Source organism: Nothobranchius furzeri, chromosome 9 (assembly GCF_043380555.1).
Source record: "Nothobranchius furzeri strain GRZ-AD chromosome 9, NfurGRZ-RIMD1, whole genome shotgun sequence".
Classification (NCBI taxonomy): Eukaryota; Metazoa; Chordata; class Actinopteri; order Cyprinodontiformes; family Nothobranchiidae; genus Nothobranchius; species Nothobranchius furzeri.
Window position 1 is genome coordinate 66903895 of NC_091749.1, and position 16270 is coordinate 66920164.

The 16270-nt window shown below is 42.4% G+C and overlaps 1 protein-coding gene across 5 annotated transcripts in view; it reads left to right on the top strand.

Annotated features, from left to right (window-relative positions):
* Positions 1–4058, top strand: part of herc1 (HECT and RLD domain containing E3 ubiquitin protein ligase family member 1) — an 86834-nt gene extending 82776 nt beyond the window's left edge. For all 5 annotated transcript variants that reach the window (XM_054731964.2, XM_054731968.2, XM_054731965.2 and 2 more), the window contains exon 78: positions 3469–4058. In XM_054731964.2, coding sequence (XP_054587939.1) covers positions 3469–3654 — 186 coding nt within the window. In that variant the 3' untranslated portion in view covers positions 3655–4058. The remainder of the gene's footprint in view (positions 1–3468) is intronic.
* Positions 4059–16270: the final 12212 nt, after the last annotated feature.

A 16270-nucleotide genomic window follows, 5' to 3' on the forward strand; every position in this document is an offset into this window, starting at 1 on the left:
TGGGACATTGCAGCGGTGCTTTATGCAAAGAGGAAGATAAAAATAAAGAGATGAGGAAATATAGGAAGTAAGAATATAATCACGATAAAAATAATAATAGAAAGCTGCTATATACAAGACAGTGTAGGTACTGATCAGAGCAGATCAGTTCAGGTACAAACACAACACCGGGTCATGTGACTGGAACCAAGCGACTGGAGTGGGCAGCCTTAGGATTGTTGTTCATGAGTCCAACAGCAGAGGGGAGGGTTCTGGAACCTGCAACCCTCAACATCCTGGAGGTGTACAGGTCCTGTACGGAGGGGAGTTTGCAGCCAATGACCTTCTTAGCAGAGCGCACAACACGCTGCAGCTTCTTCTTGTGTCTGATGGTAGCTCCAGCGTACCACACGGTGACTGAAGAGGTGAGGATGGACTCGATGACTGCGGTGTAGAACTGCCTCATCGACTGTGCTGGCAGGTTCAGTGTCTTCAGAAAGTACATCCTCTGCTGGTGCTTCCTAAAATCCACAACAACCTCCGCTGTCTTCTGGGTGTTTAGCACCAGGTTGTTGTGGCTGCACCAGGACACCAGCTGTTTGACCTCTAATCTGTACGCAGACTCATCCCCATCAGAGATGAGTCCGATGACGGTGGTGTCGTCTGCACACTTGATAAGCTTGACAGACTCGTGGTTGGAGGTGCAGATGTTGGTGTACAGCGAGAAGAGCAGAGGGGAGGGAACATGAGGGGAACCGGTACTGATGGTTCGTAGGTCTGAAAGATTCATCCCCAGCCTGACTTGTTGCTTCCTGTTCATCAGGAAGTCAGCGATCCACCTGCAGGTAACCAATGTCTCTATTGGGTCTGGATGAGGTGTGAGACTTGCCTGATGGCTCATCAAACCGTTAAGTTACGCATATAACTACTGTTCCCTGAAGGAGAGGAACGAGGTACAACACAAATAGTAAGGGATGTCACGCTCGTGCGATCTGACTGAAGACACCTCTAATCACGCCTTTAGGCCACACGATGTGAGACGTAGGGGGTAGGGTCCATCTGCTCATAAATATGTTTATGTATTTAGCAGACGCTTTTGTCCAAAACGACTTACAAGTGATAATCGGCATGTTGCCCTTGAGGCTAACAACAACAATAACATCAATTATGGAGAGGAGGGAACAAGGAGTGGATAGTAGAGGGGGGACGGGTGCAGGGAAGGTGCTAGTTAAGAAGATGCTCTCTGAAGAGCAGGGTCTTCAGGAGGTTCTTGAAAATTGAAAAGGAAGCCGCTGTTCTGGTAGTGCTTGGAAGGTCGTTCCACATTTGTGGAACGATGCATGAGAAGAGTCTGGATTGTCCTGAGCGTGGTGTAGGCGCTGCTAGCCGACGATCCTGTGATGACCGGAGCGGCCGGGCCGAGACGTAAGCCTTTGCAAGAGGATTCAGGTAGATGGGAGCCGTACCATCTCGGACTTTGTATGCTAGTGTTAGCAATATAAAAAAATACCCCTACTCACACATCATGCTCCAGTTCGAGGACCGCTCTTCACCGAGCCCAGCTGCACGGCGAGGCAACAAAGGTGTTGTACCTCGTTCCTCTCCTTCAGGGAACAGTAGTTAATGCATAACTTAACGTTCCCTTTCGGTCCCCTCCAGCTGGAGTGTGCAGTCCGGGGTGTCCTCACTGAGACACGTTTCGGTGTAGCATAGCGCACGAGATGAGGAAAAGTCTCTGTTTATGTTTCTCATCAGGGTCAGCTCATCCATTTTGTTGTGGAGCGAGCGCACTTTGGAGAGGAAGATCCCGGGTTGAGCTGTGTGCAGTCCCCGTTTCCTCAGACGCGCGAGCGCACCCGCTCGTTTTGTCCTCCTTCAGGGTCTCACTCTCCCGATCAAAGTTGGTATTAAATCTGCCGCGGATGCAACAAAAATCGAGGGTAAATCCACTGGTATCGTAGTTTTGTAGCTTATGAGTTCTTCTCTGGAGCAGGAGGACCCAGACACGCAATTTACACACAAACAAAACATAAAGAGCGCACCAAAGTACCAGGGCCTCCATCTGCGGCACCATCTTGGTAGCCCGCTCTGTCTGGTTAAATAATGGGTCCCTTGGATTTCTGTTTATCAGCATTCAATCCTGAAGCACCCAAAATAATTATTTTATTAAAATGATGTGAATAAATGTGACATCACCAATAAAAAACAACTCTGAAACAGAACGTTTTAATATGTGAACTCTAAAACGTCTCCTTCAGTAGCTTGGCCTGCCCATGGGGCTGGCTGGTCAGGCTAGCATTTCCATCAGCTGGCTGTTGGACTGAACCAGTCAGTCTCCCGCTGGTTCGTGACTGCATCACTGCTGACGCTAACAAAATGTAAAGTTTAAAGGGACATTATGGAAGTTTGACATCCAAAACATGTATAGAAATAATAAATGTCTTCTTCATACATTCTCCTGCAATGCCCTGGTCCTGTAGAATGAGCCCTGGCATTTTTACTGTGATTGCCTGTTTTTCTGTAAAATCACAGAAAAAGAGAGATGCTCGGGTCGAGCAGGCTGCATCATGCGCGTTCACGCTCAGGCATAGCACGTAGCATTTGCTATCAGTAGCTTTAGTCTTTGTCGCTGTTCCTAATGCCTAGTGATGAACCTAGCTACATTTCTGAGGACCCTTAGCTACTTTCTTCTAGATATTTCCTGCAAATTAGTAACAAAATAGCCATTTTCGCTCCGAACCGTTCTTTGGTTTGACGTTGTTTCAGCTGTCATCAAGGATATAAAATTTACAGATGCTATGAACTTTACTGGTGTGTAGCTCACCTTGTAAGATGTCTGACTCTCATGCAGAAGACCTGGGTTTGATTCTGGGTGTGAACTTTTATTTGAGAATCGTGGAACGGCATTTAAGTCACAGATAAAAAGATGTGGGTTCAACTTTCATTTTGGAACAATTTTTCAAGCAAGGGAAGGGAATGATCTGAGCATGCAGGAGGACTGACCCATCTTAAACCTTTGTCGGCTGTGCTGAAGAGAAAGGTACAGAACCACATTATTTAATTAATTAGCTGTGCGTTCTGTCCTCCTGGCAACACACTCGCACACACACACACACACACACACACACACACACACACACACACACACACACACACACACACACACACACACACACACACACACACACACACACACACACACACACACACGGGACTGTCTCAGCTGTTATTTTTGTTAAGGAGTGTGCACGTACAGCATGCGCGCCTCGTGCACAAGCCTACTATTGAAGCTGCCGTTACGCTTTTGGCCTGAGGGGGCAATCACGAGCATAAAAATTCAAAACTCTGTAAAGTCCCTTTAATGAAGACTGGTAATGTGATGAGTTAAATCAGTATCAGCCTTCAGAACCAGAATCGTTACATCGAAGTGAAAACATTTGTTTTGCTGAGTCGTGACTTTGTTCTTGTTTGTTTGTTTGTTTGTTTCAGCCGTACGACAGCCTTCCCACCTCTCAGACCTGCTTTTTCCAGCTGCGTCTGCCACCCTACTCCACTCAGGCTGTCATGGCTGAAAGACTGCGGTACGCTATCAATAACTGCCGCTCCATTGACATGGACAACTACATGCTGTCCCGGAACGTGGATAATGCTGAGGGCTCCGACACGGACTACTGATGTTTCCACGCAGATACCAAACAGATTCCTGGGAATGACAGAGCACGGAGCGACTCGCAGCCCCCATCGTAGCACACTGAGCAGATGGACACCCTGACATTTTAAGTTTTACGCTCAGATCTTTTTTTTTTCTCTCTTGGTGGTTTATTAGCAGTTTTAACATGAAAATCCACACAAGGAGTTTAATTTGGGGTTTTTCGTTTCCCGCCTTCAGGGTTTCTGCATGAAGATGCTATAGTTGTTTGGGAATGTACAGGGAATCATCAAGAGGAGAGAACGTTGTACATTGTGTAAAATGCTTCATTAGGAAAATGTTTTGCATCGTTTCCATATTTATTGTTTTCATTGCCAACGGCGGGTTTCCCAAAACAAAACAAACCCAATAAAATACATGGAATATCTGATATGTGGTGTGTTTTAGACAAGAGTCGGTCATTTACTCAGAGAAGATGAATACCACAAATAAAACCTAACATCCTGATCTGGATCAACCACAAACATGCAGCTGTAGGAGTTGGTAAATTGAGTGCTTTAAGAGCTTAATATATTACCTCTACTTATGACCAATAAGCTGTGATACTTTATATAAATATAGAATATCGACCTGCTTGATCTTACACTCTTAAAAATGCTGGGTTATTTTGCTAACCCAACTGCTGGGTTAAGGCTGATTTTTAAGCAGTTGGGTCAATTTAATACAACATTGGGTCAAACATTTTGACCCAGCATGTTGGGTTAAAAAGGGCGGTAAAAAGAAGGATCCTCCCCCCCCTTCACCATTTTAAAGTGGAGGATGACAAGGACTTGCCTCATTTCCATGGATCTTCACATCAGCAAGGTTTAAACATAAGGTAAGATGTTGATGATGGAGTTTGAAAATGTGTTCCGGTAAAGCAGTTGAAGGCAGGTAATGCAGTAAACAAAGAGATTTTAAGCCTACAAGAGCTTTTCAACCGAATATAGCTTCGAGTAGCTAGCTAGCTACTTAGCTTCCCAGCATCAATCTACTTCATTAGATATAATGGAACAGAAAATCTGTGACAAAACTATCTGTGCTCCAGACAGTGTTTTACTATTTGACCACCCTCCCTTTGTTCGTTTGACATGATGAGGCTCAGGAAGTTAGGCCTACTATGCATAGCATCCCCACTAGCAGCAGGGGCTCTTTATGCTGAGGTCTGTGCAATACCTCCCGCTACTTGTGTAACAACTTGGGATAACAAACAGCAGCCTTTCTGCACAAAACGTATGCCAAAACCATACTGAGACCGTGGTCTAAAAACCGTACTACAGACCGTACCGTGGGCTATCTGTACAGTTGCACCACTATTATTTACAGCCAACTCCAAATATGCTTCCACAACTTGTATGAAACCATATCTTTTTCATGCCTTAATTTTTTTCCCTTTCTTTCTCTTTTTTTTTTCTTCAATTCCCCTTACTTTAGGACTGGAACCAACATGGTGGAGTACCTGACCGGGGCCACAACAGACGACCCACATGTTCTTATGCTTGGTGAATGCCATCGATGTTCCCAAGCATTCGTTATCCTCAATGGGACTGCCATGGAATATCCCTCACTTTTGGGTGCAGTTGATGGCTGTTTTAAAACATTTTTTGTGTTTGATGTGAATTACCCAAAACCATGTGCCCAAGTTTGGGAGTTCATTCAAACGGTCATCTTTGAAATGCCTGGGCATGAATCAAATGCTGTAAAGCTAATGAGGGCTCAGTTGGCTATGATTTAAAGTTGATGTTTTGCTAGCATGGGGATGAATTACATGTTTTTGGACATTTACGTAAGTACCGTTCTTCCATTAGCATTGGGTTGAAAATGTTCATGATCTTCAGGTGTCTAATATTTTAATATTTGTCATTAAAACACATTTACACAAATGCAATAAGCAGAGTTTTACAAAAAATGAGCGGGACCATAAATGTTTTTAAATACTCTTCAGTTGTATTAATATTGTTATGCATTTTAAAAATGAAAAAACATGTGGTCAATAAAGAATTGACTGAGACATGTTCATTTTGTGTACTAAGTTATTCATTAAGCATTTTATTTTATTTTTTTCATATAACCCTATATTCTAGAATTGGGTCATTTTAACCCAATCTTTAGTTATTAAATAACCCAGAAGTTGGGTTTTCTTTTTAACCCAGTTTTGGGTTACCCTAATTATACAGTTGGGTCATTTTAACCCATTAGTTGGGTAGAAAACATAACCCAATATGCTGGGTCAAACCCATAACCCAACCCTGCTTGGTTAATACAACCCAGCGTTGGGTCGGTCCCTTTTTGACCCAGCGCCTGGGTTACAAAATAACCCAAGTTGGGTTATTTTTAACCCAGCAGTTTTAAGTGTGTAGGATGTTTAATCAGAAGATTCTAGGATTCTTTGTTTATTCAGGTTTGTAAAAGTAAGAATTTATTTTCCAAACAATTAAGACATGACAAGATTACTAATATTTACTGTGGTGGATGGAATATGGTGTTATCAGAACTTTCGTATCTAGAAGAGCTGAGAATTCTGGTCTAAAAGGGAAAAAATTTGGTTTGCGTTAAGCTACGAGGTTGATTCTCATCAAAAAGCATCAGACGCTATCTGTGTGTCTACCTCACCCTTTGGAAGACTCTCTTCGTGGATCCGAAGGTCAGAGAGGTGGATGACCTCTGGCACTGAGGGCTGTAGAATGACCGTAGCACTGACCCTTCAGTCCAGAGATGTTTTCTGGGTCACGACAGATGGAACCGTTGCGTCTCGGAGGACTCTTAAGGAGTCGGAACAATATCAGCTTTGTTCAGCACGAACCGTTTGCTGTGTCAGCTCTTAGCAGGGTTTTGGCAGCTTGCCAAAAATGCTCTGGGTTAAAGAGGCTTCACTCCGGATGGCTGTTCCTGACCTCTTTCTCTAGAACTGAATGCTGAGTGATGGAAGCTGGAATGCGACTGCTGAATCACCAGAGTGATTCTCTTTTAATATTCTCATATTATGATTTGTGTGGCCAATCGGAGCTTGACATGTTAAGAAGTGTCAACCACCAAACCTCAGACATCACGCCTTCTCAGAAGCAGGATGCTCTGATTTGTGGGTAAGAAAATATCTGTGTGTCTGCAATGACATTAACCTTGCGTCATGAGGAGATATGCAGTGTAGATAATGGTTTGCTTGTTAAATCCAACATTCCTGATTGTCAGGCTCAAAGTCAGATCAGTCAGCCAATCAGTAATTGCACCCCCTGGAGCAGTGGCGGCTGGCCAGTAGAGGGCGATAGGGCGCCGCCCTCCCAGTTTCCCCACTGTTTTTAATTTTTATTTAAAAAAATAAATAAAATTAACAATAATCACATATTCTAAGTTAATTGTGTGTTTTGTAACAAAAATAAATCATATATATATATATATATTGGTATCTGCCGGTCTCTGCCGAGCGGTGGAGGCTGTGTGCTGTTTTTCAATCACCCAAACAGGACGAGACCAGCTGTCCAATTGCTGACAAGAAAATCAAAGGGTAGGAATGGGAATGTATCCAATCAGCGTCGACGTTGTTTCAGAACGTTTCAGAAGCATGATGGGCGATAGAGCTACCGCCAAGGCTTTCGTTGGTGTTCGGTAGAACTCGGAGAGTCTCGACTCCAGCACGTTTTTGGTCGTTGACTCGTGACGGTCATGACGCAGACGCAGACATGGACGCCAGTGAGCCTACAACCAGGATACCGGATCTCAGCAGCCACTGAATTCAGTTCGGTCTCTTCTCCAGTATCCGTTTGAGAGGAGAACTATGGTGGAAAAACTTAATGTCAAAGAGCTTGGACCAGATCAGCCCGACGTAAAGATAAGCCAGCAGGACAAGGAGAAGGGTAAACTGTACACACGACGCTTCTCCCAAAATTGGTACACCAGGAAGCAGTGGCTAGCTGGATGCAATCACGCTAATGCGTTATTTTGCTTTCTGTGTTTGTTATTCAAAACGGCTGGGATCCACAGAAGGTGGATGTGGAACTTGTGTCTCATTGGGGACTCCATTCATTCTCTGACTGAGGAATGCAGCGCATCAGTGCAGCAGCCAACAAAGAAACGGAGGACGTTTGGACAGGGAGAATAGCAGCTGGGTGCAGAGGTAAGCTGTACATTACATTTCTGTAAACAAGACAATCAGAATCAGAAATCCTTGGTTGTCCCACAAACAGGGACATTTGTTTAATAACATGTTTAATGTGCAATAACTGTAAAAACTAATTTCAACACACATACCTATTATACATATTTAATCATGTAAATGTGTATTTCAAGTAAATTTGTACATACATCAATCTGATTCCATTTTACTTGTTACACTTCTGCTGCAGCAAACAAATTTCCCAGCTTTTGGGACAATAAAACATTTCTGATTTGTCCCAAAAAGTGGGAAATATGACATTTGTAAGAGGATACTGATGACATTATTTCCTATGAAAGTGTTTCCACTTTCCATAAGTCCTAACAGTGTAAATTTCTGGCATTTTGTCTAAGTAGTGTTTACTACCATTACTGTAACAGTGACCTGCTCATAATTTTTCGTGTTCACTCAAATGTTGAAATTAAACAAAATGTTTTTGTTACTTGCCTCTTGCATTGCCTATTTACCATTTATGGTCATGTTATTTTATGTGCAATTTAATGCAGTATTTTTCAACCTTGGTCTGCAAGGCAGCGTGCCAATAGTCAGACACACCTGGATTAATCAGTTTGTCCAATGATGTAAGACAGGAAATAAAAGAGCTGTGCTTAATTCAGGAAATAGTGAAGTTGTGCACAAAGCTCAGAAAGCACAAGTTTGTTTAAAAATAAAAAATAGCACAGCCCCACCAAAAATATTTTTCACCAGCCGCCACTGCTCTGGAGGCCGAGTAACACCACCACCATTCCTGTCTGATCAGCTCATCAGCTGAGTGAGAGCACCTGTCTGCAGGATGCAAACAAATTCAGTCTGCACCTCAGAAGGGAAGCGGATGCAGCAAAAAGAAAAAAAAGACTGTTCAGCTTGGGGGAAACCACAAAGAGGCTACTGGTATGGATCTGACAACATTCTACTGTTAAATAAAGTTACATGACATTACCTGCTTAGATTAGGCAAGATAATTTATTCTTTTTGGTTTGTAATCATATAAATCTGTTTCTGTTTGAAGGTTTTCAACCTGATTACCTTGGTTTCTGATTTCCTAAACTTGACACTGATCGTCATATATAAATCTTTCAATGTAATAATTCATTTCACAGATTAATCAAAACAGTTCATTTAGTATTCATATAACCAAATAATTATTTAATGATTATTTATGAGTTGTAAAAGTTCTTCTGTCTTGTGCTGTGAATAAAACCAGTCTTAGGTAAGAGTGAGCCTGTAAGGACCTTGAAGCCACTTCTCTTCTGTAGATTAAAGCTCCAGTTGGAGACTTGTGTCTCCAAATGACCGATGCTGAAGAGGCCACCTGTAGATTGAAAAATAGACCTTTTCCAGAGGCTACACGGCCTTGCCTGAGGATTTTAGTAAAGCCTGTTGACAAATGTCTACAGAGATAAGATAGAAAAATATATATTTTTTCAGTTAAGACCTTATTGATCCCACAGTGGGAATGCCAAATGCTAGCTGCATGCTAGACTACCTCACAGAGTAGTCTGAGTTTATGAGCATAAAACAAGGAATAATCCCAACTGAACGGTGCAGAAATGAGTCGGGTTATTTTAAGATACGTGCACAAATCTAGTTACAAAAAGTGAGATCTGGATTGATTACCTCTGATTTTCACTGCCAAATCTGAGTTTTTCCCTTTGTTTCATTAAAAATCACAGTTTAATAAGACGATGAACTAATGTTGTAGTAAAGAATTTACAGTTACTTAATAAGCTACCTACATCATTCTTCCAAACTATGAACCTTACAATATCTGCAGTTTGAATTAACTACTTCTGCAACATGAGTTAGAAATCTAGCAGACTCCTGGACTTGAACCCTGAACTTTCTGCTCAGCAGTCTCATGTTTTACAGGCTGAGCTATTCTAGCAGACGCTGACAACTTGTATTTTTGAGCATTTGATGTAGTGAAGAATTCACATCAAGTCTAAAATAATTAAAGTGTTTAGGTGGGAATTGAACTAATTCCTGCCGCACACCAACCCACTCCTTTAAGCACTAAACTGCTCTAACGGACTCTAGCAACCTGTCTTTTGGAGCATTCGATATTGTGAAGAATTCCCATCACGTCCAAAAATTATTGTATCCTACTGTCTCCTTGCATCTTCTCTCTCCTCTATGGGACTCCACTCAGCATAGCTCAGTGCTTAAAGGATTTGGTTGGTGGGCAAAAAGCACTTAAAATGTTTTAAACTTGATGTGAATTCTTCACAGGGTTCTCGCGGAGTCTTAAAAAGTCTAAGAGCATTGTCCATGCAGAGGAGCCTGGACATTTTCCAGAGCTTTTGGACTTTTGCAAGAAGCTGCTCATTCCTTCCCACGGCCAAGCTACGGTTGAACGTGGATTCTCGATAAACAAAGAGGTGGAGGCAGACATGCAAGAGGACATTGTGGTCCCTCATCATAGGTGTGTGACTACATCATAGAACACAGAGGTGTTACCCAGGTAAGGATGGCCCCTGCCTGGACTAGTAAAACACCATTTACTTAAAAGTTGACAGTCAACATCAATCAATCAATCCTTTATTAATCCCAGAGGGAGATTAGAGTTTCAGTACACACAATTCAGAGATCAGACATACATGGGCAAGACACATGACAAGAATTGTCATTCGCAACCCTGAGTAGCGCTACCTTAATAGAGATAAGAGGGTCACATGAGGATTGGTTCAGGTGGAGGGAAAAAAAAGGCACTTCAGTTACCCTCCACCGGGAGGGCAGCTTTGCTCTGCAAAAAAACACCTCAACATATATGCAACAGACTTCAGACAACACAACATAACGTGAGACTCCAATAGGAAGGCAGGGTGGGGGCTGGGATCCAGTTTCCCCCAGCGAGAGCAGCCATCTACGGCGCTCATCTACTGTACAGTCACAGGTGGGAGGGAGATCTTGGGAGAAGCGCAGAGCACATTGACTCCTGCAGATTGATGACCTCACCAGGCTGAAGTCCACCACATAGCACCACCTCACATTGCAGAAACACATAAATCAAAGAGCAGACACAGTAAGGTTAATACTTAGGTAGAGGAACAGGTTGATTGAGAGCTTGGTAGGTAAGTAGTTTAAAATGTAGCAAGATGAAGACTTGGAGGTAGGTGTGTTAACAGCTGATGTAAAAAAAACACTAGGTGAAGACCCCTGGTGTAAAGATATGATAGCAGAGGAAAAACACTGCAGCCCCAGAGAGTAGAGCAGAGAACGAGGCTGTAGATGATAGAGGAAAGAAAAGTAGAAAGTGAGGCTGTAAATAGGCTGGAGCCCCACAGGAAAGAACTGAGTGGGGCTCTGAGTGCAGAGGAAAGGAAGATAAAGTGAGGTGACAAAGGAGAGTGCAGTCAGAGAGAGCAGAGTGAAGGGTAGAGTCCTAGAGAGTGGAGGAAAGTAGAGTGAAAAGTGAAGCTCCACAGAGTGGTGAAATGGAATAAGTAGTGTACCAGCAAGGTAGGAAGTACAGTGGTGTCAAAGGGAAAGTAAAAATTGTGTACTGCTTTATGCTCTCTCCCCTTCCTTCCTCGGCTTTCTTCTATCCCACTCTCTCCTCTCCCTTCCTATGCTCTCTGTGTCCACCCCCTCCTCTCCTCTCCTCTTCTGCTCCCTAGGGCCTCACTTTCTTTGTTGTGCCCTTCAGGGACCTACTTTCTACAACTGTCCTTTCTTCTGGTCTCTGCTGTCTGGAGCTCCACTATTTCTTCACTCCGTCTTTTACACCAGAAGCTCTCACCTACCTTTACACTATCTATTCACACACCTACAGATCTTCCTACTTCGTTATCGGTCTTCCTTCCTACTTAGGTAACTGTAGGATTAAAGTTTGGTGGAGGCATATCGATTTTCCTACTTAATTGCAATCTAACCTTCTGAATTACACACTTATCTTCCTTTTTATTAATCTGCCCCTTTTCTTACTCAGTCTTCCTCCTTTAACAGACTATTCTTCCCCCGCTTGGACAAATTAACAGTTAACAATATGGTAAAATTAATATGTGAACATACTGATAGATTAACATTAAATTCAACAAATATACTGATCTGGTGTCATTTAAGATCTGGAATAAATCATTATAGGAATACACATTCATGTTAACCTGTAACGGGCGGAACTTGACACCAAACACAGGAAGACGTTTTTAACAGAATTCATTAGCCAGAATTCATTAGCGTTACAGGAGGAAACTCAGGTAAGGGCAGAGTCGAAGGCAGGCATGGGTCAAAACCAGATCGGAGCTAAGCAGGTACAGGGAGCAGGCTGGAGATGTGGTCGTAGACAGGCTAGGGTCGTGGTGGCAGGCAGAGTTCTTGGTGATGGTCAGGCGTGGAAACGAGGTCAAGGGACTGTGATCAGGCTGGAAGATTTACCGGCAAAAGCGTTCAATAATCTGGCACCGGTTGGAGAGCAGGCTGGGTGTTATATAGCAGAGGAGGCAGGTGTGTGTGATGAGCTGATGACAGGGTGCAGGTGATGGTAATTGAGTGGCTGAGCGCTTGATTGAGGAGGCAGCTGAGGCAGAGGAGGGTGGCAGTCGTGACATTAACCCATCATTCATTAGGAGCATTCAGATTATTCAAACACTAGATTTAAACATGTAAATTCAACAAACTATGATTATATATAACTTATAAAATTATAAAGTCATTTTATGAGCCAGAAGAGGTAACCTTTATTCAAAGAACATAGATAAGAAATCTTGCGTCTTCTGCAGCGCCTTCATGTCTTGTGAGATACCACAGGACTTGGAATATTGGGTCAAAATCATAGATTCCATATCGACGTGTGTGTGTGTGTGTTTTCTTGTACTTACTACATACTGAGGACCATTTTGACCATTTTCCCAACAAAGTGAGGACATTTTTTGGGTCCTCACTTTTTTTTAGAAGCATACCAGAAGCTTACTAGACCAGTTAAAGGTAAGGTTAAGGTTAGGAATAGATCAGCATTGGTTATGGTTAGGGTATGGGTTAGGCACGGTAAAATCACAAAAACTAATGGAAGTCAGTGGATGGTCCTCACTATGATAGAAAGACAGACGTGTGTGTGTGTGTGTGTGTGTGTGTGGCTCTTGGTGGAGACAAAACTGTAAAAGAGTTAGAAAGAAAGTAAACAAAGCAATTACAATAGGGCCTAAATAACAGCACCACAGAACTATGCGGAAAAAAGGACAGGCTGGGAAATGGTAGAACCATGGCAAGTTTTAACATTTAATCAACAATCTGACCTCTATTATATTTTTATTTTAGTTCCTATTTTATAAAGAAATAATGAAATTTATCCTAGTACTAATTGTATTCTTGTAAGTGTTATGTAACCCAAGCTTTATAGCAGGTAGGTTTTAGAACTGTTAGATGATCGTGTTGAGACCACATGGGAGGTCATAGGTCAGGTCAGCTGTTTTATTTGTAGAAACCATGCAGAGAAAGGCTATGTCCAAATCCAGGAGTAGGATGCTTGTGAGTATGCGTACTAACCGGTCCAACCAGGTCGGGTCCTTGCTGGACCGCTAAGACCAGAAGTCAGCAGCTCTGAATTAGGATGGTCTGTGTTTTGCTTCTACGGCAGCCTGTAGGTCCTGTCACTTGGCAACCATAATGGCAACTAACAAACAAATCTAAAGAGCTAAAGCTAGTGAAAACAGAGCAGGTATTTCAGTTTTTTGAGGAGCTGCAGCAGCTTTACCTCAGTTGCCAGCATTTGTTCAGCTCAGAGATAACCATTTCCTGGTAAAGTCATTTTGTTTAGTCCACAAGCTTTCAGGACTTATGTTAACTTTAGGTAGTTTCATGCATGTATTGTGTAATGTAAACATTACTATAGAGGAGTGATTCCAAGCCAGGAGCATGCATACCCTTGGTGGTCTGCGAGCACATTGCAGGGGTGCACAGAAAACTGTATATTTCATTATCCAGATGATGACAGCATTTGCTGTGCTCAAGTAACAAAAGTTGGGCTGGGACGTGTTATGCCTAAAGGCACACTGCAACTTTTTATATAATTTTCTTGAGCCAGTATGTGCTAAAATGACCCTTTACAGCAGGGGCATTCAAATCCAAGACTGAAGGGCTGGTATCCAGCGCGATTTAGTTTTAACTCTGTTTCAACACACCTGATTTAATTCAGCAGGTGATTAACAGGCTTCTGCGGAGCCTGATGAGCTGCTGCACAAGTGATTCAACCACTGAATCTAGTGTGTTGGAGCCAGGGGTGGACTGGGACGACTGTTGGGATACCGGTGTGTGTGTGTGTCTCTGCGGAGAAAGATGAGAGAAGGGGGTTGGGGTACGTTGTTCCCCTTACAGCCATTTTTGTGACACAAAATCTGACAATACAAGGATTAAGGTTTTAAGTCACGCTGATGAAACACAGATACCCGAGCTGATGTACTTTCTCGTGTCTGCACAAGACATTCAGGTGTGTGGATCTACACCCTGGAAAGGTTATTTGTTTCTTAGATCATTTGGCTGAGTGTTGAATGTTGAGGCAGTGGATCGTCCCTGCAAGTTTTGATCGTGTCAGATGACAATATTAGGAGGGCTGTGTGTACAGGCTCCTTAGTTAAAGTGAGGGTTGTACATGAGGAATTAATGTCATCTAGGGATGCACCGATACAGATACCGGTATCGGCGCAGATACCGATTCCAGTATCGGTATCGGTAAAAGTTAGCCGATACCAGGAACCAATACCAGTGCAGTTGCTTGAATATGGCTTCACTGTAACTTTTCGTTTCTGTTCACCTAATATTTTAGTTTTGTGATGATTTCTATTCATATATTTGACTTTTTATCCACCTCAAAGTCTTTGCCTGTTGAAAGCAGAGAAGAAAATAAAATCTGTATTCCAAATCATTGCATTTTTTGTGTGGTAGAAGTATCTGTATCGGTAATCGGTATCGGCGAGTACTCAGATCCAAGTATCTGTATTGTATCGGTTTGGAAAAAAGGGGTATCGTTGCATCCGTAGGCTAACCACTAGCCCCATTAGCATCACCCACCAGTACTGAATAAATCTGAGATTGACTTTGTCACCATAGTAGTTCTGAATGGATGGTAATGTAAATTTTTGCTTTTAAGGTTTTAATATAAGGTTTTGATATTTTTATCATGATTGTAGCTTATAGCAGTAACCAGTGAATGCTTTATTGTGTGGATGTGCATGTTGTGTTTACTTGTCCAAGGCAATTCAATTTCCCCCTTGGGGATTAATAAAGACAACCTTACCTTAAGTCACGATCATGAAGCACAAAAATCTGCACTTATGGACTTCATCATGTTCGCACAAGCCATTCAGGTGTGTGGACCTCTGCCCTGGAAAGGTATTAATTTGTTCCTCAGTTAATTTGATTGGATGTTGAATGTTGAGGCAATAGACTGAAAAAATCTTGGTATCCAGAAGTGATCAATCTGAGGGTCAGAGCGCACTCGACTAAAGGTGTGGCCACTTCAGGGGCGCTGGTGACGTTAGCTCAGCTGCTAGCTGGGCTGAACCCAACACTTTCATGCAGTTTTACCATCTGGTTTTTGTGGCCTCTTCTGAAGCTCATCAACTTCTTTCTGCTGGTTCTGAATTGGCATCTTAAATTGCGTTCTAAGCCCAGGTTTGATAGCTGCTTATGGGGTGCTTCTTGATGTCCCATAGTACCTTCATTGTACCAAGTGAATCGACTGAAAGGGAGTGTTAGGTTATGCGTATAACCACTGTTTCCAAAAGATTTGTTCACGAGTTTTGGGAACACCACCCACAACAATGAACAAAGGTTCACCAATTAAAACAAACCTAATGAAAGGAAACTCACTTTTAGTGAGACATTCAATCATTGATTTATTTTGTGTTTTTGTGGAGATCAGTGATAAATAATACAGATTACTGGGATACAGGAGAAATGTGCACCAGCTCTGGAGGAGGGTAGAGGAGCCAAGGATTGTAGTCCAATAGCTTTACTTTAATATGTGAAAAAGTAGTCTGAAAAAAAAAAGTTTGATAAAGAAGCTACTCAAATAGTAAGTACACCTTTTATCATAAAATCGGATTTAATTTGTTGAACTTGTTTAATAAGGTAAAGTTTTGTTGTTTTCTCAGATGGGAGGAGATTTAAAACATCAGATCGGTTTCCTGTAAATCTAAACACAGTGGTGTGAAAAACTAGTTGCCCCCTTCCTGATTTCTTATTCTTTTGCATGTTTGTCACACAAAATGTTTCTGATCATTAAACACATTTAACCGTTAGTCAAAGATAACAAGTAAACACAAAATGCAGTTTTGAAATGATGGTTTTTATTATTTAGGGAGAAAAATATCCAAACCTGCATTGCCCTGTGTGAAAAAGTATTTGCCCCCTGAACCTAATAACTGGTTGGGCCTCCCTTAGCAGCAATAACTGCAATCAAGCGTTTGCAATAACTTGCTACGAGTCTTTTGCAGCGCTCTGGAGGAATTTTGGCCCAC